Source organism: Musca autumnalis, unplaced genomic scaffold (genome assembly GCF_047663935.1).
Source record: "Musca autumnalis isolate F117 unplaced genomic scaffold, ASM4766393v1 scaffold_1, whole genome shotgun sequence".
Classification (NCBI taxonomy): domain Eukaryota; kingdom Metazoa; phylum Arthropoda; class Insecta; order Diptera; family Muscidae; genus Musca; species Musca autumnalis.
Window position 1 is genome coordinate 9,576,071 of NW_027411644.1, and position 24,352 is coordinate 9,600,422.

Here is a 24,352-nt window from a genome sequence, read left to right on the forward strand (position 1 = left end):
TATTACAAACAGTTGCTTGTAAGGTGCCCAGAAACAAAATAGTCCTCATTAGGCCAACAGATGCCCTACATTTCCAAGTGGAATAGAATAAAGGAACAAATAAGGTAAAGTCATGAAATATATTTATGATGGTCCGCTAGAAAGTTAAATTTTTAGGGGGAAAAGGCAAAACTCCGAAGTATGGAAACAACTGACCGCAGAACTATGAATATAGTTCGGCTAATACACAAAATGATATGTGTCAGACCATTTATATAAGTATGTAAAGAAGGCATATGTACATATGGAACCCGCTTAAATACATACTTTATCTAGCTGGAGAGATATAAAAGCTTAAATGTACTTTCAAATTTTTAAAACAGACATTTAAAAGCGATGAATCCGAGTTTCACCCATTCAGAATTCACGAACTGCTAACATATTCTATATAGTATGACTGAAATTCTTTTAAATTAATTGTTTTAGGAGGGATCCCATAATGTTGACCAAAAAATTAATTTTCGTGGAAGCTGTGTTGAAAAATGGGTTGAAGCCAAAAAGTGTTTTATGTTCCCTTGCAATTTCTGGCTTAATCATACATTTTATAGACCTATGCCCAAAAAAAGGACGACAGAATACTGCATGGGCAAAATTATTCTAGTGTATGATTTTTCGATATATCCACTGCATCCACCTAAAATTGATGCTGACATTTTGAAGCCGGAATTTGGGTTTTTTTAATTTTTTTAATAATTTTCATATTTTTTGAATGATTGTAATTTCAATATTACTATTAATTTCCTATCCTATCGTTGTCTAGATTCTGTACGTATTTTTAATTTATTTTTTAGAGGTTTATACGGACTCCGTAGAACTGCGTCTCGGTCTGGAATTGTGCGAGCATTCAAACCTCGGCAGCCCCACACGGGCGCCACTCTCCATTGGGTTTCTTACCATATGTAGCGGACTAGCCCAACTGCTATTTGATGAGCGACATATTCCAAGACGAATCATTTCCTCGAATTCTTTTTTCACAACTTGTAATTTTTCAGGTGGAAGACGTCTACGTTTGCAGAAAACGGATGGACATTTGGTTGTATCAATGTGATGCTGAACTGAATGCTATGCCTTCGATTTGAAATTAATCTTTGTTAAATCGTCGAATTCTCGAAGTAATGAGGTATACTCAGATGCGCTTGATATGCATTTAATTGAGAATCCTCCACACTTGCTACGGATCCACTACATCTCCGATTGGTATGGCGGTCTATAAGACTATTATTTTTAATATCAATAAGTAGTCCATATTTACCCAAAAAATCTGATCCAACCAACCACGAAATTCCATTTAAACAATCTATTCAGCCCCAAGTCTATGAAAAGGGTTTTTGTGCCATACGTCCAGATTGGTGTCTGCATACAAAATATATTGACTGGGAGGTTGACTGCGCATGGATTTTAAGACAGGATACACCGTTAAATCCGCTCCTATATCTACTAAATATCTGATTTTCGATTTAGTGTCTCGAACAAATAGGCGACACACTTCTGGGGTACACTGGTCCGTCACCAAAGACGGTGCACCATTCAGTTTTCCGATGTTGGTGTTGGCGATGTTGGCTTTCTCGCCAAATTTGAAATGATACCAGCAATATGGTTCTGATTTGCTTCCGGAATTCGAACGTCGATGTTTTGAGGATGACTTACCACGGCTTCTTGACATCCGGAATGAACCCATCTGCGTGCAAAAGGCTTCTAATTTCTTCTAAGCGAGTGTTTGATGAAGAGCAGCTACATACATCTGATTCGCTACTAACCGCAATCCTGTCGGCCATCGCTGCCAATTTTTCCAGGCTGTCTTCACTAACGTATAAAATTGCTTTCATCTGTGGCGGAAGTCGTTGCATCCACAGCTGCTTCAAAATATCGTTGGAAACCTTACCCTGAGATAATAACCGCATTTCGGATAACAGTTCTGAAGGCTTTATGTCTCCGAGCTCAATGTTCGTCAAAAGCTTCTTGAGACGCTTCTCTTCTGAATCCGAGAAACTGCTAATAAGTTTGCCTTTTAAAGTGTCATACATATTTTCAGCAGGAGGGTTGATGATTATATCTGCAACTTTCTCCAAAATATTGCTTTCAATAGATGCAACAATGGTGTGGAATTTTGTAGAATCTTGAACCAAAGCCGCGGATCGGAACGCCAATATTGAGGAGCTTTATTTTGATTGTCACAAAATACATAAATTACGAAAATCAATGCTAAGTTGATAATAGAAAATTACAAAGCCAAAGGCAACTTGATGAAATAAAAATAATATTTGTAAAGTAAATAATAATTGAGTATTTCAAGCCGCCATAGTTTAGATTTGCTCCCAGATTTTTTTTTTTAATTTGTTTGATTTACCGCGAAAATAAAAACAAATGCTAGAAATGATGGTGGATCCACGGATGGATGTGAAAAGCTGTTACTGATATATGCGTACATTTTCTCAATACAACAAATAAGAAATTTTAAATTATTTTTTTCTTTATAAGAGACTAAAAGCCGCTATAACTTTTGAGCGCATTGGCCAATATTTTTTACCGCGAACAGATTTGAAACCAGAATTTTTTCCTCAACCTATGTACCAATAATCGAAGATGTGCGGGATTTTTTTTTTCAAATGGAATTGTAAATGAAATTTGGTTTTTACCATATTATTGTGTACACATTAACTAACACGATAATGATTCTATCCCCAGTAATTGGTCATTTATTTTCATAAAAGATTAATATATTTCCAAAGATCCAAAGATTAAATATTTCAAGTTTAACGGCGTTTTATGCTGACATTTAGTTCTGAAAAGACTATAACTGTTAAGTGTGTATTAACATTTTAACAACAGTGATCAAAGCTTTCCAACACTTTTAAAATTTAAACGAATGTTAAAATGTTTTTCGAACCTTGCCACCCATAAAAATAATAAAAGTTTACCTTACTCCAAGTGATCGCACAGTAACAGCTGATCACCAGTTTCTGTTAAACAAAATGTTGTTACTCTCTGTTATTGAATCAAAGAGAGTTTCTTCTTGATTCGGAAAGACTTCCTCATAGTCTTCGCATAACTTTGAAAGCGTGCGGAACAGTGAGCGGAACGTGACCAGTGGAAAACAAAAACATCTAACAAAACTTAGCATTCAAATAAATTATTATTGATTGTGCAATAACAAAAAAGAAGAAAGAAAGAAATAAACTCCCCCCATTGTGTGTGTCTGACGTTTTATTGTTTGTTTGTGTTTAGAATTTAAGAAGGTGCATTTTTTTGTTTACGGAATAGCAGGGTGTCATTAATTCAAAAACAAAAATTACATATTAACGAAATGCCAAAATTTGAGTATTGAGGCAAAAAATTAAGCAAAACGTGAATTGTGTTTGAAAAACGATAGCCCCCCCATTGATATCGGCTTTTGGTGTTTAATAAAAATTGTATATTTATTTATTTTTTTTAGTGGCTAGTTCAACGGCGCACAAGAGAACAGCTTAGTGTCTCTGCGAGATTGTGTGGGCCGTCAGTGTGACGAAATTTGTTGTTTTAAATTTTGTTTATGTTTACCTTTCGATTTGTATAGTGTTGTTAACTGCCGTTGTTGTTGGTTGGTTGTGTGATTACTAAAACTTCGAAACCAATCGAAAATTTAATATTGATGTAATATTTGTTAGTATAACCGGCAAATCCGCTCATCCATTCAAAAGAACTATCGGAACGAGTTTGTATTTTTTCTTTTCTTTCTTTATTGGTTTCATCCAAACGAAAAAATCCACAAAACCGGTGTGAGTGAAGCTACAACGTGAAATTACAAAAACAACAAGATGAGCCACATAGGACTATGGGATGTGCTGAAATATACAGTAAAGTGAGTAACATTTTTTGAAGTCATACATAAATAAATTTGTTAACCAAAAACATTTTCTATGAATATGAAATTGGGGAGACCTTCAAATTGCGAAGGTAAATAGAACACGCAAAATCGTATAAATTACTACAGAGTTGACCTACAACTACTATCTATTAAGATGCATATATGCATAGACTGAGTTTTTGCAGAAATACATACACATAAACTTAACCCTTGACAGATCATAGGGAAATTGGAAATATATCTGTATAATAGTCAATTAAGATGGGAATGAAACAATAACAATGGCGGCCAGTATATAATCATATAGAAAAGGCTAATGCTAGATATGAAAATGTTTATTATGATTAAAGAAGTAGCAGAACCACTCAGCTTGGATTTTTATTTCCCATGCTTAATTTTTAGTTAATTTTAAAGTCGGTCCTGAGTTTAGAAGCCGGATATAACAGTTTCAAACCCCGATTCAAATGCCCTAAATATTATCTTTACCCAATAAATTGGAGTTCATCGTTTAGTTCCCGCAGATTGGTTTATTGACATTTCTATCGGAAAGTGTGGACTTTCCGATATCAAAGATAGCAGTATAAGTGGAATTAAATCAAATACCGGCTATGCTATCAAAAATATTAACTTGAAAGAACGATTTTCCGAATACTAGTCGATATAGCAATGTCCGTCGGACGGTCTGTCCTATTTCCGTGGGCAGTTAATTTTCTAAAGGGGCTATATGGGCACAAGTTTTGGTATAGTCGCCATATAACGGTAAATGTTAGCTTATTTTTTACCGATCTATCTGTAATTTGAGACTCTGAGTGGTCACAAAACTTCTCCACCAAAAATTGTCAACATAGGTCCGCAGGCCCCGTATAAAGATGCCGTCTGATTGAAGATGTTTTCTGGCAATATTTAGGCATTTGAGGTATCCGTGGTCATAAAATCGTATATTTTAAAGAACAATGTGTGTATGTTTGTATTTTCCGTATAGATTCAAAAACGGCCGAACCGATTTTTCTGAAAATTTTAGAGAATGTACAGGGAACACCCATCTAAAAGTAGGTTATATATTTTGTTGAATTTCGGAGGGGCAATTTTAGCACGCCCACTTTTTAAATATGTTATTTATTCAAAAGAACTGATCCGATTTTCCTGAAAATTTCAGAGATTGTACAGAGAGAACCCATAGGGGACGGGGTACCATTCCATTGTTGAAAAACTTATGAAAACGTATCGGTTAGAAAATAAATATGCGAGGCAACTGTAGTTGGATCTCCGACCAGATGCTTATTTAGGGTCTAAAGACCCGACCACGCCCAGTTTTGTAAATATATCTCTCAAACAACTGAACCTATTTTCGTGAAAATTTACGAGAATGTACAGGATAGCCTCCGGTGACAAAAAGCAATATATTTTGTTGAACTTCGGAGGGGTTGAGGTACCTCTACTAGGCCCTTTTCTTTAAAAATGCTGTTTTTGTAAATCTTGCGAACGTATCGGAAAATGAGTTTGCAATAGTGGTTGTGTCTCCCACCCCAGGTCCTTATTTGGAACCTAAAGGCCCGATCATGCTATTTTTATCTCTCCAAAATTTCTGAAACTATTTTCGTGTAATTTTCAGATGATATACAGGGGGCGGAGCGGGGTTTGAAAACTAATTCGATAGACAATGGTGGTTGTATCCCCGACCCTAGGCACTTATTTGTTGCATAACGACCCGAGCACGCTCATTTTTTATACCATCCACCATAAGATGGGGGGTATATTAAGTTTGTCATTCCGTTTGTAACTGCTCGAAATAATCATTGTAGACCCCACAAACTATATATATTCTTGATCAGCGTGTAATTCTACATCGATATAGCTATGTCCGTCCGTCTGTGGAAATCACTCTACTGTCCGAACGGATTGAAGTAGGTGGAAGCAATTTAGGTAGGATCTATTATATGTACGTAGGACTTTTGGTATTGAAAGCGGGCTATGTAGGTCCACGTTTTGGTATAGCCCCCATACAAGGTGGAGCGTGTCGCGTCGTCGTTTGAAGAATTTTTTTAAGATATTCTTTTTTTAGATATTTGTCCCATTTTACCACCGAACTGGTTGTAATTTGATATTTTGTGTCTCCAGAGGCTAAAAAACATTTGTACCTAAGTTTGTTTATAAAGGTCCACGTTTTGGTATGGCCCATATAACGCCCCATATATAGTACGCGTCACTTTAAGATATTTTGAATGTACAAGTCTCATTTGACCACAGAATCGGTTGTAACATTGTATTTGGTGTTTCCAGAGGCTAAGAAACATTTCTACCATAAAATGTTTATATAGGTCCAAGTTTTGATATAGCCCCCATAGGACAATATCTCCCGATTTTCGGTATTTTGAAGGTTTTAGCCTCATTATCCCACCGAAATGGCTAAAGTTTGGTATTTAGTCTTCGTTGGGGGTATAAAACTTCCCCCCAGAAATATGTAGGTATAGGTCCACGCCTTCATATAGCCCCCATTGAACGGTTCCTTTCGATTTTTGGTATTTTGAAGGTTGTGGCCACATTAATCCACCGAAATGGCTGAAATTTGGTATTTGGTCTGCATTTGGGGTACTAAACGTTCCATATGAAATTTGTTGGTATAGGTCCACGCTTTTATATAGCCCCCAAAGAACTTACCTCCCGATTTTCTGTGTTTTGAAGTTTGTGGCCTCAATATTCCATCCAAAATGGCTGAAAATTGATACTTCGTCCTCCTTTGGGATGCAAAACTTTCTCCCAGAAATTTATCGGTATCGGTTCACGTTGTGGTGTACACCCATGGACCAATTTTCGGTATTTTGAAAGGTTTAGCTTCATTTTTGGTGTAGAACGGTATATCCGAATTTTCGGTATATTTCATTTCATATAGCCCCCACAGAACGGTACCTCCCAAATTTCGGTATTTTAAAGGCTGTTGCTCAATATTCCATCGAAATGACTGACATTTGGTAGTTAGTCTTAGTACCCCATGGAAATAGCTGATATTTGGTATTAAGTTTTTGATAGGGGCATGAAACATCCCACCCGATTTAAGGTATTTTGAAAATTGTGGCCTCAATAAACCACCGATATGACTGAAATTTAGTATTTAAACTGCCATGAGTATATAAAATATTGCAGAAGAGAATTATCAGTATAAGCCCTTTTCTTCAAATAACCCCCATAGAAGCGTACTTCCCGATTTTCGGTATTTTGAAGGTTGTGTCATCACTATCCCATCGAAATGAATGATATTTAACAACCTCCATAGAATGGTGCTTCCGATGTTGTTAACTATCCAAATCCAGAAAACCCAAGTTAGGGTCTAGTCGGTATTGCTCAATTTATGTATTTCGCTGAATTCGGAAAGAACAAAAATGACGCCCCATATGAGCTGTTTTGAAGGGAGTATTATCAGTTTAGATATATGTACTACGCCTGTAATAAAAGGAAATTAAACTAATTGTTCCTATTCACTTCAATATAGTTCGGTGGTGGGTATAAAATATAGGTGGAGGGTATAACAAGTTGGGACGGCCTAACTTAACGCTTTTCTTACTTGATTTTTAATATGCTGTATCTCCAAAACTTCCGAACCGATTTCCATGTCATTTTCAGACGATGTACAGGGATGGCCCCTGGTGGAAATAAGCTATATATTTTGCTGAATTTGGGAGGAGCGGGTTATCCACTGTACCCTATTTTGTAAATGCGTTATATATGTACAACTTACGAACGTGCCCGTTTCTCCGACCCTGGGTACATATTTTAGCCATAAGATCCAACCTATCCCACTTTCTTAATATGTTACAAATCAATGGAAATACCAGATGTTATTTATAACGATGCTTTCGTCTTATTGAAAAGCAAGTGTTTACATTAGTTGGCTATAGCTATAGCTTCATCAGGTATATAAGATACATATTATGAAGGTGAAAGGACGACACAGTCGGCCCTTATATTGCCACTGGACATTCATTTGAATGAAGGGTACACATACAATGTTAAATAGAAGTTATCATCTGGAACGAATGCACGATGGCACATAAAAATTCCCTAGAAGCTTTAGGTCAATTTTTGAAAGATTTAAGAAGTAATTCACTTTAAGATTTCAGACCAACATTTACAGATAAACTAATCCAGCAGATGCAATAAATGCATGCCTCAAGACACCAGATCTTTGGCGGTACCAACATTTCTGAAGATTTTTTATCTACAGTCACTTGCACTTTATCGATGCATGAAAAATATAATTGACTTAAGAAAAGGTAACATAAAACTGTTTCAATGGCCAGCAACGCGGACCGGTTGGGCTAGTATTTCTATATAATATTGCTTTCTATCCAAAAACTAATTATTCTATTTAAGTGTAGAATATTTTATTGTGAAGAGTATACAAATTCGGCCTGGACGAACTTAATGATTTTCGCATTTAACAAACACAATCATGACATTTCAGTTACTCTTTTAAAATATAAATTTTCTATATTGTTTTTTCCACACATTATTGTTGTAATCGCCACTTTTCAATTAAAAACAATTTTTTTCCAAAAAATGCCGGCAATTGACGCAACCGAACGAACCATTATCTACAGCGTTCATTGAGCGGCGCTTGCTTAGCTATTTTGTTGTTGTATCTATCAAGCGATTGGTGTAGATAAAGCTTTGTTTTACTTTTCTTTTTTTGCTTTTTTCTCTGTTTTTATCTTTTGGTTCGCTTAATATTATTTGTTTTGTAATACGGAATATGGATACATGCGAATATTGTTTTTATACGAAAAAAAGTTGTATGGGTTTGTCATGTGTGGCTCGCTCGCAGACTGGCTATCTGTTGTGTTTATGGGTCTGTTGAATGGGTAACTCTTTTGCCAATTTTGGTTTTGCAATGATGTCGCAAATAAGTGTGACTGGATTTTGTGGTAGTGATGATGGTGGTGGAGGTAATGTTTGCTGTGGGGATTGTCTGGTTGCAGTGGCCCTCTCACTTGTTCGCTCACTCACTCCATATAGCGGAGTGAATAGTGTGTAAGTGGCCAGTGTGTAATTTAGTGGTTAAATAAATAGGTGAACAAGTTTTTTTTGTTCGTTGTCCAAGCCTTTTCTGGTTGCAAATGTGTGCTGTTATGGGTTTCCCAATAAATGCGAAATATTCTTGCAAGTCATTTGTAATAAATAAATTGAAATGTCTAGAAATTACCAATGACAGGGTAGTTATGAACTTGTTTGTGATACCTTAATACGTGGGTACAAGATGACTGGATGGTTTACGGAACCCTTTATTAAACGCTTTAGCAGATAATTACAGGTGTTATATTGAATTGTAATTCTTGAATATTAATGAAGTAGAATTTTAACGTTTCAAAGAGCAGTAGAACACGTGAATTTAAAATGGATAAAAACGTATTCGCAATAAGACATATAACCTAAGTAAACAATCGACTTTTACGATGTTAATGGACATTGAAAATCCGAATTTTCTGTTAAGGTCCTTAAAATAATAATTTCTTAATATATGTACAAATTAATAAAGACGATGTACTGCTTCAAAACTATTATAATACAAATAAGAGGCTATCTTCTTCCCATCCTTCTGATAGTATTTATTCGGAGCCAAAAGATTGCCCTGAGTCTATAACTGTACAAGAAAACAGTAACTTAAATATCCTTTGAACTGATCCCTAATAATTTTTTGGCTTTTGTAGGCCTAATTATTCTACGAATAGACACAATCAACACAGTCAGAGAATAATGTTATAACGTTGTAACAAAGACCACAACGACAACTAAATATTTCAGTGGTCACATAATTAAGCAACAACAAAAAACAAGTTCGGTTAAACTGGATTAAAACGCAAAACTGATAGTTACTGTAGGAAGCATGGACTTACTTCCGAAAATCAATATATAGTTGTAATAAAAAACATAAGGATTACCTTCGGCGAAAATTTCAATACAGTCCTCGAACAGCTCTTAAACTGCAAAAAGTTAAACAAAAGTTTTCGTGGCTACCATCCATTCATCCTTGAGCAGCCCTCAAACTGCACTCTAGCAAAAATTGTAAACTTTTGTGAGGGGGTTATGGAAACCTTAACCTTGACCAAATCGGATACTCAATTCATAAGTTATGGTTCTCATCCGTTATTTTTTATTTATTTATTTCAGGAAGTACAGTTTTGCAACAAATAAATAAATGAAAAGGAGGATGATTTTATAGAGTGCGATAAATGTAGAAAAATTTATCATTTCAAATGTGCTGAAATTGATAGAAAACAATATGAGCATTTATTAAAAAATCGAGACGAAGAGTTTTTGTGCCATTTTTGCAATACTAACACTGAAACAAATATACAAAACCAATTACATCGAATGGAAGCTAAGCTCGATAATATAGATCGGCTGGCGGAATCTGTGGAATTTATGTCGTCTAAATTTGATGATTTAATGAACGCTATAAATGCAAATACCAACAAAATAGAGCATGTGGAAAGAGAAAATAATAAACTAAAATCTGAGATAAAGTCTTTGAAGGAATCTATAAAAATGTTAAATGACCAGCGTGTCAAGAAGGACTGTTTAATAAATGGAATAATAGTAAAAGACAACAAAAGTGCAATGGAGACAGTGATTGATCTCTCCGAGACAGTTGGGGTAAAAATAAGTGAAAATAACATTGAAGAAGCCTATTTTTTGAGAAATAATAATATAAACAATAAAAAGCAATCCTTAATTGTGAAATTTAATACAAAATTAATAAAAGAAAAACTTATGGATGCTAAAAACAAACTCAAAGATAATGAGTCCACTAAAGAGGTGTACATTAATGATTTATTAACCAAAGAAACAATGGAACTTTTTCATTATGCGAAATCATTGAAAACTGTTGGATACAATTACATTTATACGAGAGGAAACCGAATCTTGATTAAGAAGAATGCCATTAATAAGCCAAAAATAATATACAGAAAAGAGGATGTTGATGAAATTTTGCTTCAAGCAACAACAACTAATTTACATGGAAGAAGGTCCAAGAGAACTGTGTATCCTTCAGATGATGATATGGATGACAACGAAAATGAAGAACAATCCGCATTTGTATCCCCAAATGGTAAAATAATATAAAGATTTTTAAAGTTTGAAATTTCTTATAATCATAAAAATAAATAATGGTAAATGAAAACTATTTTAAAAATATTGATTCATTCTCAGAAAATTTCAATAGTAATTGCTTATACAACTTTAATATATTATCTGTAAACATCAGAAGTATTTCATCTATTAATAAATTCAATAAATTTAAAATGGTGATAACAGAGTTCCCTGTTTTACCTAATGTAATAGCTGTTCAGGAAACGTGGTTTCAAAGCAACCTGATACAATTATATAATATACCAGAGTATAATGCAATACACTGCTGTCGAAAGGATGGTTACGGTGGAGTATCTTTATATGTACGAAGGAATTTAACATACACGGTAGAACACTGTGAGAGTGAAAACTATTTGGAAGCAATACGTATATCGATAGATGGATTTTCTACAAATGGGACACCCATGAAAATCACCACTTTTTATCGCTCTCCAAAATGTAATATAACGACTTTCTTAATGTATCTAGAGAATGAGCTATGTGGTCGTTGCAGTACAATGTCTATTGTAGTTGGAGATGCTAATATCGATACGATCAATTTAAGCGGTTCTTCAGATATTCTCTCGGTTTTGTCCTCTGTAGGCTATGAGATATGTCATACATTAGTGACGCGACCAAGTAGCAAGAAATCATTAGATCACGTCTATAGTAATGAAGCTAATAGATTACATATAAATGCCATTGAATGTGAGTTGTCAGACCATAATATAATATGGTGTCAAATGATTAGTAAACTCAAAAGCAATCAAACAACCAGAAGATCCTTCAAACGATATAATTATAACAACATAACTACAGATATTAATACATATGCACAAAATTTCTCTTGTTGTGGTAACCCTTCATCAGATATAAAGAATATAACATCTAAAATAAGTGACATTGTTAATGTAAACACAACGGTTCATGTGAGAGATGTACTCTCCAAAACATTTATAACACCTTGGGAAAATGAAAATCTGCAAGCATTAAGGAAATTCAAAAATAATTTACTGGCAAAAAGGAGGAAAAATGGCAGAAACCCAACAAATGAATATACCTTAAAGCAAATCAGTCGCATAATAAAGATTGCTAGTAATGCAAGCATGAATTCATACGTAAGCGAAAATATGGAAAGATATGGTGAAAATCCTCGTAAATGCTGGCAATTTATAAATGAATGTTTGGGAAGAAAAAAGGTAAAACAAATACTGTTGAGAAACGAGAGGAACGAGATTATCGATGATGATGTTATAAAGTGCAATACATTCAATGAATACTTTTTAAATATTCCACAAACCTTAAAAAGTACTCTACAATACAATGTTGGTGATGATTTTAATTATTTTAATAGCCTTAACCAAACATCGTCAAGATTTTCCTTGGTTGCGGTTAACAGAGCTGATGTGGAGGAAGTAATAGACAATTTTGATATTAGCAAAAGTCCTGGTTATGACGGAATAACAGGCAAAGTTTTAAAATTAACGAAGAATTGTATTAGCCCACATTTTGCATTTATATTCAACAAGATTATAGAAACCTCAACATACCCGGAAGTACTAAAAACTGCTAAAATTGTTCCAATACCCAAGTCCGAAAATGCATGTACGGTTAGCAATTTTAGGCCAGTAGCAGTGTTGCCATTAATTGACAAATTGTACGAAAAATTAATATGCAAACAATTGGAAACATTTTTGGAAGAAACTAGTCAAATGTATCCGTTGCAATTCGGATTCAAAAAGCGTAGCGGGACGCAAGAGGCCATTGTGTACGTTGTTAATACAATTTGTGAAGCTCTCGATTCAAACTACGGTGGAGTGGGAGCAGCGTTTTATGACCTCTCAAGGGCATTTGATCTGGTTGATCATGATATACTGTTATCAAAACTATCATATTATGGAATACGAGGAAAAGAACTACAATTGTTACAAAATTATATAATAAACAGAAAGCAATTTGTAGAAATTAATGGCAGCAAAGGAGATGTAGGATTTGTGAAGCACGGGGTACCACAGGGAAGTGTTTTGGGGCCCTTATTGTTCACAATTTACCTGAATGACTTATCCAACTTAAATCTTTATGGCAAACTTATTATGTACGCCGATGACATAGCCTTACTCTACCCATATAGTCATGAACTCGTATTGAAATGTCAAATGGAGCATGATGCTAAAGTTATTATGGAGTTCACCCGATTAAATAGACTAGTAATTAACTCTAATAAGACGAAAATTATACGATTCCGTCCTCGCTGCCATCAACAAAATTCAAGGTTTTATATTGAAATTGGTGATAAACAAATATTTGAAAGTCAGTCACTGCAATACTTGGGCATTCATTTACAAAGCAATTTGGCATGGGATACACATATAGATGACTTGAAAAGGAAAATTGCCCCTGCTATAGGAATACTACACAAGTTTAAAAACAAATTTACTGTCGAGACTAAACTGCTACTGTATAACTCTCTAATCCAGAGTCATTTCAATTACATGGCACTAATATATGCTTATAAGAAAACGACTCACCTGAAATCACTTCAAAGATGCCAAAACAAGGCTCTGAAAATTGTATACAATTTGCCACGTCTATACTCTACAATTGATCTATATAGCAATATTGCCAGAAACATTTTACCCCTCTACGGAATTTACAAATTACAAACTATTACATATATTTACAAAGCCATAAATAATATTGGCACCCGATCAATCCAGTTTGATATTAATCAAACTGCAGTTAATACCAGGAACGCTTCTAATTTACGAGTCAAAAGATGCCGATTAGAACTATCAAAACAGCGTATCGAATATAATGGTTGCTTGGAATTTAACCATGTTCCCAATAATATAAAGGTTATTTCAAGAATTTCAAATTTTAAAAGAGAATTGAAATCATTTTTGCTTTGTAATATTGATATACTTCTGATGTAATTTATAACCATTTTTCTTTTTATAATAATAAATATTTATGTACATTTATAAATGATACGTTCGTACACGAAATTGTAAACCAATTAGCCCCTACAAAGTCTACAAGACGCTGGGGCAATATTTTTGAATTGTAAACTAATATTTATGAATAAAAGTGAATTAATAAAAAAAAAAAAAAAAAAAAAATTTCGACCACCAATACCGCATAAGTCTAAACAAGTAAAAAATATCAGTCGGCTTTGCCGACAGAGATATACCCTCAGCATGTGTATATTGAATAAAAGTTTGCGGAGGATATACTTAAAGGAATGGATAGACATAGTCTATTGTAGAAGTGGATCTCCAGCCACTACATATGGCGCCATAGGGGGTTTTTACACCCTTCGGCTGTTTTCTCAAGAAGTATGGACTTGCCCCTGAAAAAACGTTTACCATCGTAATTGAGGCAGCGAATGCAACTTGCTTCAACAAAAATCAAAGTGATTCAATAACAGGTCTTCAAGTGAAGTTATCCGAAATTTTGTGGGAGGTACCGGATGGAGTGGACAAATATAGTCCATATTTGAACCTGATCTATATCTGGTAGATATATTAGGATGTGTAAAGTATGGACCAAATCGGCCACTCCCTTCAAGAGTTACCGAAGAACAACTTTTGTGGGGGAGGTACCTGAAGGAATGGACCGAACTTTCAGGCTATTTTCTCAAGACGTATGGACTTGCCCCTGATGAAAGTTGTACCGTCGTATACGGGACAGTGAATACAAGTTGCTACAACAAAACTCCAAGCGATTCGAGAGCAGGTCCTAAACTGAACTTATCCGATTGAGTCCATATTGCAACCTCATTTAATCTGCTAGACATTTTACGATGTGCGAAGTATGGACCAAATCGGATAAGCCCTTCAAGAGTTATCGTACGTACAAATTTTCCGAACATTTTCGAACTTTTGTGGGGGAGGTACCGGAAGGAGTGGACCGATATAGCCCATCTTCGAACTTAAACTAAGTTTGGACAAATATTACGAAAGCCAAATTTTGGACCGAATCGGTTGATCCGTTCGAGAGTTATCGTGCGTTCCAGCCAGACTGACAGACAGACGGACAGACATTGCTATATCGACTCCAAATTGTCTGAAACGGATTTCGTCCAAACATACTTGGAGTCTAAAACCATTATTTCGATGATGCACATTTTGTCCGTATGAAAGTGTATATACCCTCGTTAGCATAAATGCTGAGGGTATAATTAGGTAAAAAAATGTATCTAAACATTTTTTCAATCCTTTATATGGGAGATATAGCAAAATATGGAACTATGTGGACGATTTTTAGTGGAGGAGTTTCGGGACCTCTGAGAACTGCAAATGATTGAAATTGTAGCTAAAATCATCAAAATACCGATAATTGCGAGTTACAGTTCTATAGGGCCTATACCAAAAAATTTACCTATTTGACTTTTGGTGGAGAAGTTTCGGGACCACAGAGAACCTCAAATGATAAACCTAGCTGAAATTTTCGGTCAAAAATTGTAGCTAAAATCCTGAAAATACCGAAAATTGAGGGTACCATTATATGGGGGTTACACCAAAACATTGACCTTTGTTGACGATTTTTGGTGACCGCTGCATACCCCAACTGTCAAATTACAGCTAGTTTGGTTAAAAAATGTAGCTAAAAGCCTCAAAATACTTTTAATCGGGAGGTACCGTTATATGGGAGCTATACCCAAATGTGGACCTATGTTGGTTATTTTTAGTAGGGAAGGTTTTTGAACGTTGAGAAATTAAAATGTCAAATATCAGCTAATTCGGCCAAAAAATGTAGCTAAAATACTTTAAACCGTGTGGTACCATTATATGGGGGCTATACCACAAAATGTTTTTGATTGGAACTGCTGCCCCCTATGTTTACGAAAATTTTCCAATCAATAAAAACTTTTTACCAGCTCATTGTTGAGGTTAAAAAACAAATCCTACAAAAAATTGTAAAAATCGGATCTGATTTCGATATAGCTATATAGGGCCCAAATACCTCAAATCGGCCTTTCTCAGCTATGTATATCAAAATCGATCCGATTTTCAAAAGTTTTTGTAGGATTCGTTGTTTATCCACAAGAATGAGCTTTTAGACACTCCAATGTAAAATTTTAGCATTCTATTTTATTTATTGCGGACGTCCTAGAATGTTATCCTGATCAAGGATTTATATACAATTCTGTACTGTCGTACTGCCATGATTGAAGATTTGCTTTAGAAAAAGTTTGCCAAATTATATTGAAATCGGTTCAGATGTGGATCAAGCCCCCTTATAAATGTGTGTTCGTCCGAATTGAGGACGAATTTGCGTGTAATTTGAATTCTAATGAAATTAGGAAAATGTCACCGAATTCGGACTAGAAATAAGTTAAGTTAACTAGTTTGCCAAATTATATTGAAATCAATTCAGATTTGGATATAGCTACCATATATATGTTCACCCAAACACGGAAATTCTGTTCAACTTTGATGAAATTTTGAAAATGTGTCGCAATTTGGTATCGAAAAAAATTCTCCAAATTATTTTGAAACTGTGGTGGTGTTCCTTGATCCCTTCCTTACTGGTTTTTGTAAGTAGTTCCCATGTCCATCGTATGGTCGAACATCAGACCCTGATGTTTTACTGATGAACTCTATCTGAGTCATATTATAGGACCTTTATTACAGACTTACCAAAATATTTTTTACAACAGCCAATCAGGACGGCGAGAAAAACACCCCCCCCCCCCCCAAAACGGGTTTGAGTTCTCAAACTAAAAATTTGTTATGACCCACATATAACCAAAACGAAAGGTCCCCAATGTTTTGTGCTAGACTTCCCAATATGTGAAATATGCTAAATGTTCAAATTGAACTATTTTCACGGTGCGCCTGAACCAACTTTAAATGGAAGGACCTTACATCTGGGAAGTTTTTGCGGATGCTGAAAATACAATATTCATAGATGAGAACAAGTAAAAAAGTATCAGTCGATTTTGCCAACAGAGATATACCCTCAGCCTATGTGAATTGAAACATTCATCTACTGACAGATCAATTGTATTTAGGGTCTTTTCAGAATTTTGTGGCCCTGTTTGGACATTAAAATTCAAAACGGAATGGACCGCCATAGTCCATTATGGAAATTGATCTTATTTTGGGAGTCATATCTTTTCTATTGATATTGGGCCCACTAGTCATTCAGTGGGTCATCGCATAACTTTTGGGCCATGAAGCATGGACTTGTCCACCGAAAATATAATATCGCTGAAAACAGGACCACAACGAACAGCATCGGTATATATTTCCAAAGGATCTTGGAAAAGACCATAAACTGCACTCAGACAATAATGTTGAACATTTGTGGGGAGGTTCCTTAAGGAGAGGACTGATATGGGCCATTTTTGAAGTTAAACTAAACTAATTTTGGACGAAATATTAGGAGATCCAAAGTTTAAATATTGGGGGAAGTACCAGAAGTTGTGGACCGGTATTGCCCATCTTTGAACTGAAATTAAATTAGGACAAAATATGACGAAGGCCAAATTTCGGACCGAATCGGTCGATCAGTTTGAGAGTTATCGTGCTCTCCAGCCTCTACACACGGTGTCATACTTCTCAAGAAATATGGAATTGTCCCTGAGAAAACTTTTACCATCTTAATTGAGGCAGCAAATACAAGTTGCTTCAACAAAAATCAAAGTGATTCGAGAGCAGGTTTTAAAGTGAAGTTATCCGAAAATTTGTGTGGGAGGTACCCGAAGGAGTGGACCGATTGTTCCATGTCAGAACCTAATCTCAGCTCGGTAAAAATTTAACGATGTGCAAAGTATGGACCAAATCTGTTACGCCCTTCAAGAGTTATCGTGCGCACAAATTTTCCGAACATTTTTGAACTTTTGTGGGGGAGGTACCTGAAGAAGTGGAGCGATATGGTTTATCTTCGAACTTAAACTGAGTTTGGACCAACTATTACGAAGGCCAAGTTTTGGGCCGAATCAGCAGATCCGTTCGAGAGTTATCTTGCGCTCCAACCTCTGGACACGGTATCATAGGAGGTTTTTTCACCTTTCAGGCTATTTTCTCAGGAAGTATGGACTTGCCCCTGATGAAACTTGTACCGTATGGGGGGCTGTAAATACAAGTTTTTACAACAAAAATCAAAGCGATTCGAGAACAGGTCCTAAATGAACTTTTCCGAAATTTTGTGTGAGAGGTACCCGAAGGAGTGAACGGATTGAGTCCATATTGGAACCTCATCTAAGTCTGGTAGAAATTTCACGATGTGCAAAGTATGGACCAAATCGGTTACTTCCCTTAAGAGTTATCGAGCGCACAAATTTTCCGAAGATTTTCGAACTTTTGTGGAGGAGGTACCGGAAGGAGTGGACCGATATAATCCATCTTCGAACTTAAACTAAGTTTAGACAAAATTTTACTAATATCCGTTCGAGAGTAATCGTGCGCTCCAGCCAGACAGACGGACGGACATTGCTAAATCAACTCCAAATTGTCTTAAACGGATTTCGTCCAAACATACTTGGGGTCTAAAACCATTATTTCGATGAGGCACATTTTGCCCGTATGAAAGTGTATATACCCTGTTAGCATAAATGCTGAGGGTATAAAAATAAAAAAACAATAAATCGCCGGAGCGTTTTTTAAATATATCGCTACCAAAGTTCACATTTTTAGGTTTTTTTAGATTTTTTTTCACAATTTTTCTTGGAAACCGCAATCTTGTAGAGAATTTTCACAGCTATTACAATTGCTCTAATCCCATATCAATAGGACTTGCGGATTCAAAGCAAAACCCTGAAATCCTAAAAACTCTATTTTTTAGTTATTTTCTCATCTATGAACATTGTAAATTCAGAATCCGCAAGAACTTCCCAGGTGTAAGCACCTTCCATTTGAAGTTGGTTCAGACGCACCGTGTTTTAAGTATTCAGGGTTTTATACATTTTTTGAGTCAAAACTATGTGATGCCAACATATTTTTTATCGCTCATATTGTTATTTTTAATTTTATTTTTTTTTAATAAAAAATACATTCAAATCTAAAATAAAATTAAAAATGTTTTGTTTACAATCTAATTCTTCATTTCACACCAAAAGTGACACTCAAAGGTAATAAACCTCGATATTACAAAAAAAACACACAAATTTTCAAGTACAAAACATGTGTTATATTATTGTAACATAACAACAATATTTTTATTACCACAAAAAAGAAGCGTTGCACTGACTACAAAATTCAAACTCAAAAACTGTATTTTACTTTACTTCGCACATTTTTATACAATGCATTTTTTGGCCAATTAAAGTTAATTATATATCATAAAAATATAATTTTGCTAAACAAAATAAAACAATGGAAATGCTGTTGGACGGATAGATTACGCTAATCTGGGGAATGTGGAAACATGTACGTGTATTAAACATATGCATGTATGTATGGGCTAAAATTAAACATTGTACAAAAGTGTTGTACAACAGGTATATTTGACTCCTCTATGCGACTGTAGTACTTAGGCCTGGACTCTTTGTTCTCAAATTGCCGATCATCTGTGGAAATACTTTAGTCAAGTTCTAAAGAGTATTAATAAATAAAATTGATTAACTTTTTGAATTACCAATTTACATTCAATTACATTTAGGTCATATGTTGCTATATCTCACATCATGAAAAATAGTAACGTTACTGATTTACAAATGTCATGCATCAAATGAATATTACAATGCGGAAATTTACAATTTTGTTTTATATTTCAAATAAGAAAAAACAAATATTTCATTTCACCAATAAAACTATGAATATATGTATGTATGTATGTATGTGTGTATGTTATCATGACTGTTATGCAGAAATAAAATGCAATTTGTTTTGTGGTTTGCAGTGTACACGGTTCAAAAAATATTGAATTGCATGCTAACAGCGGCGAATCAACTCAAATTAAATTTCATTAGGTTTCTCGCCTTTATTTTCTTGTTTTTTGTTTTCAGTTTATCAACAATTATTTTTGGTAAATTTGAAAACCTATTGAACCTTGTCATCAAACTGATTGTTACAGTTTTTAATCTAAACATTGAACTGATAAGGAATATTTATTTGCTTTGTTTTCAGTTAGCGAAAGTAGAAATGAAATTGCAAAACAAATATTCCAGCAACACAAACCACACAAAGGGAAAAAACGAATTTTAGAAATATATGGAAGCTAAATTCTGTTTAAATTTGTAATATTTCATTGTAAATTTAACAAAGATGGAAATAATGAAATTCTGTAATTGAATTAATATTGAAAACCATATGCAGAGGAGTTTTTTAAAAGGAAAACATATATTCCCGATCTTTATTTTCATAAATTTTTGTAGAATTCGTTTTAGCCACAACAATGAAGTGGTAAAGGTTTTTCATCGATTGGACCGTAATTCCAAACGTACATAAAGATCCAAGAAGGTCTATGTTAACATTTTCGGAAGGTCCATGTTAAGTGCAGTTTTTCTTTTCTTTTTTTTAAATTTTTTTATTGAAAGTACATACTTCTTGTGGTTCTGTTTAAATCGATATATTATTTTTTTCGTGGACAAGTTCATGCATCCTGAAAATATGGAAATGGAATATATGCAACTGAAACGATAACTATCGAAAGGAGCGATTGACATTGGTCCAAACTTTCTACCCACATCTCACGTTTAAATCCGGTTCGATTATGGACTATATCGGTCCAATCTTAGCACCTGCCACACAAGATTTCAAAAATTTTCTCAGTTTAAGGACACTTCTAGAATCATTTTAAAATTTGTATACACTTAGCCTTAGGCTAAGGAGGGTGTATACACTTTGATATGACAAAAAATGTGTCTCATCTAAATAATGGTTTTAGACCCCAAGTATGTTTGGACAAAATCTGCTTCAGACAATTTGGAGTCGATTGATCAATGTTCGTCTGTCTGTCTATCTAGCTGGTGCACACGATAACTCTCGAACGAAGCAACCAATCGGGTACAAAACTTGGCATTCGTAATATTTTGTCCAAACTTAGATTAGGTTCGAAGATGGACCATATCGGTCCACTCCTTCCGGTACATCATCCAAAAAAATCAAAATTGTTCAATAAAATGGTGCGCACGGCAACTCTTGGGGGGAGTAACCGAATTAGTCATAATATGCAAAGTTATGACTAATTCGGTTAATAATGTTACTTCAAGACATAGATCGGGTTCGAATATGGACTGTATCTAACCACTCCTTCGGGTACCTCCCGCGCAAAACTCGGAATAAGTGAAGTTTAAGAGCTCCTCTCGGGTCGTTTTAAAATTTTCTGCAGCTGGCTGTCCCGGCGGCCCTCTTTAAAACTGTACCATCTTTTCGGAGCAAGTCCTTGCTGAGATAATTGCCTAAAAGCTCAAAGAAACCTTGATGGCGCCAACTTAAATGGAAAATCCGCAAGACAACTCTCGCAGGAAGTTCAGGAAGGCACATCGTATTGTTTCATGTAGTCATGTATCAGGTTGGAATATGGACTACATCGGGTACCTCCTTTCGGGTACCTCCCACACAAAATTTGGGAAAAGTGCAGTTTATCAGCTCATCTCGGATCGTTTTGAAATTATTTCCAAAACATTGGTCTTGCGGGCCCTGTTACGACGGCGTATTTTTGAACATTTGAACATACAGAAAAAATGTGGATTAGGAGTAAAGTTCAAAAGTGTTGCGGAGGAAGTACCTGAAGGAATAGACCGAGATAGTCCATTATGAAAGTGGACCTTATTTTGGGAGTCATATCTTTTTGATGGATATCGCACCCACTAGTTGTTTTAGTGGTTCATCGTATAACATTTGGATCAGTATGCCAAGAAGCATGAACTTGTCCACGGAAAAACAAAACATCGCTGTAAACAGGACCACAACGAATAGCATCAGTATACATTTCCAAACAGACCCTAAGCTGCACTTAAACAAAAATGTTGAACTTTTGCAGGGAAGGTACCTTAAGGATAGGACTAATATGGACCATTTTTGAAAGTTAAACTAAATTTGGACAAAATATCAGGAGATCCAAAGTTTGGACCAAATTGGCTGCCCCGTTCAAGAGATATCGTGCATACCATTTTAGTGACGTTTTCATTTTGGGGGAGTACTGGAATTTGTGGACCGGTATTGTCCATCTTCGAACTAAAACTAAGTTTGGACAAAATATGTCGAAGGCCAAATTTCCGACCAAATCGGTTGACCACTTCGAGTGCTATGGTGCCATAAGGATTTTTAGATCATTCGGGCTATTTTCTGAGGAAGAATTTACTTACCCCTGAAAAGGGGGTCAGTGAATACAAGTTGCTTCAACAAAAATCAAAGTGATTCGAGTGCAGGCTACCGGAAGGAGTGGACAAATATAGTCCATATTACCTGGTAGATATATTAGGATGTGTAAAGTATGGACCAAATCGGTCACTGCCTTTAAGAGTTATCGTGCTTACAATTTTTCTGTACTGTAACTCGCGAACATTTGTACTATACCATAACCTTTGAACGCATTTCGGTAAAATAAACTGTTTTAGCCCGATTCACCGATGGGTTTCTTAAAATAATAATTTGAGCGGAAACTGTGGTCGTTTTAATGTAAAAAAATAGGAAAAAATCGTTGAAGGAAACGAGATTTTTTAAGTCAATTTTCAATTAGCGGCTTTACAATACAATGTAGAGTATAATGTTCAAAGAAGAAGTTAAAGAATACACTTCAGAGATGGAGTTTCTAATGCATGATTTTTCAATATAACCACTGCATCAATCTCAAACGGATGCTGACATTTTGAAGACTGAAAAATTGGGTTTTTTTGAATTTTTCCTCTAAACGGGACGCGCAACTGTACTCGTTTAAAAACTGATTATGAGATTGTAGTACTCGCGATTACGTATTTTTTGATGTATAACTCGGGCATGTAGCCTTCAAAGGTTCACAACAATCTCAACTTAAAGTCGAAAGTTTTGTGCGTAAATTTTTCTAAAAAACCTGTTTTTTGGATTCAAAATTTACAAATGCCATTTGATTTCACTGGAAACCCGCTTGAATCTAGTTTTTTTTGCGTTCTGAATCTAACAAGCCTTTGCGAGTCTAAATCCATCCACTACATCAAATTTCGAAAATCTGCAAAAAATGTTTTTGAAAATATTGCGTATTTAGACGCGTTTTAGATATGTTATTCCTACTTAGATAAATAGAGCGAAACGCATATTTTAAATGTGTGGAACAGATATTGAAAAACGTTCGCGAATCCGGAGATATAATAGATTTTTCTAAAAACTGAGTGCGATGCTACGTCCACGGTTCTTGATGGATCGCATTGAAATGACATAGGATGATGTATATTTTAATGGTGATCATTGAAATAGGATGCGCATAAAATGCAAATGTACTTCGTGGAAATTATGGGCATTTTAATGTTTTTTTGCAACCTAACATGCAACTGATGCTACATCGTGGTCGCCAACAGAGGTCCGCAAAATGCATATAAAAGGCACACTCTTTCCCAAAAGCGAATAGTGCAGTGCCTTGCATATAAAAAATATGAATGTGCAAAAAGCAGATTCACCCCAAAAAATTATTCACTGCTTTAGTGCATGCTTGCTTGCTTTTACATTTGTATTCACACGATTCGCAAATGCAGTATGCACAATACTGCATACCACCACACAGTATCGTACCATCTTCTTTTTGAATAAATGAATACATTTGCCAAATTTCGCTTTTTCTTTGAGTTTCTTTAATAATAGGATAAACTAAACTAGTAATTGTTTTTATTGTCTAAACATTAATTTTTTTATGTTTATTAACATGTAAATTTGACCAGCAATATCTACTGCTTTTTGTAATGCAACGTGCATTTTCGAAAGCAGCGTGCAAAAAAAAAGGCAACGAGCTCTTGTAGTGTGTTGTGTGTGTGCAATTGGCAAACACTCATGAAAGCAAGCAATAGCATTAAACAGAGATGGCAATAGCAAGCAATGAAAAAAGCACGAAATCGCGAATATGCATTAAAAGCGAGTGGCATTTTGCGGACCTCTGGTCGCCAAATTGGGTTTAATTTTGATGAAATAGACAAAGAACTCAAACATTTTTTTTCCTATAAAACCATAAAAAATTAAAATTAGAATAACATGATTTTTATTTTTCTTCATATCTTCTTCGTGTTTTTTGCAAATAATATGAATATTATATCTCCTAGCTGCATGACTTAGGCATCATTTTATTTCTCACAGTGTATGGATTTATTTCTCACAGTGTATGGATGTAATTTTTTAATATATTTTTTGTAAGTACACGCGCTATCATTTTAAAAAATATGTTTGTAAATATGTAAAATTTTGTAAGAAATTCGATTTTTCGCGAATCCGT

General features: G+C 35.0%; 1 protein-coding gene across 13 annotated transcripts in view; it reads left to right on the forward strand.

The window, feature by feature from the left end:
• Positions 1–2,973: 2,973 nt before the first annotated feature.
• The window catches only part of alpha-Est10 (alpha-Esterase-10), a 28,447-nt gene continuing 7,068 nt past the window's right edge, over positions 2,974–24,352 (forward strand). Inside the window, exons 1-3 of one of the 13 annotated variants that reach the window (XM_073964572.1) lie at positions 3,055–3,227; positions 3,473–3,877; positions 10,046–10,988. Coding sequence is in view for 8 of the 13 variants with exons in the window: in XM_073964530.1 (XP_073820631.1) it covers positions 3,834–3,877 (44 nt within the window). In the remaining 5 variants the exon portion in view is untranslated. Of the gene's footprint in view, positions 3,450–3,472; positions 3,878–10,045; positions 10,989–24,352 lie in introns of all 13 variants that reach the window. The other 12 variants (XM_073964566.1, XM_073964580.1, XM_073964530.1 and 9 more) reach the window with 12 other exon arrangements.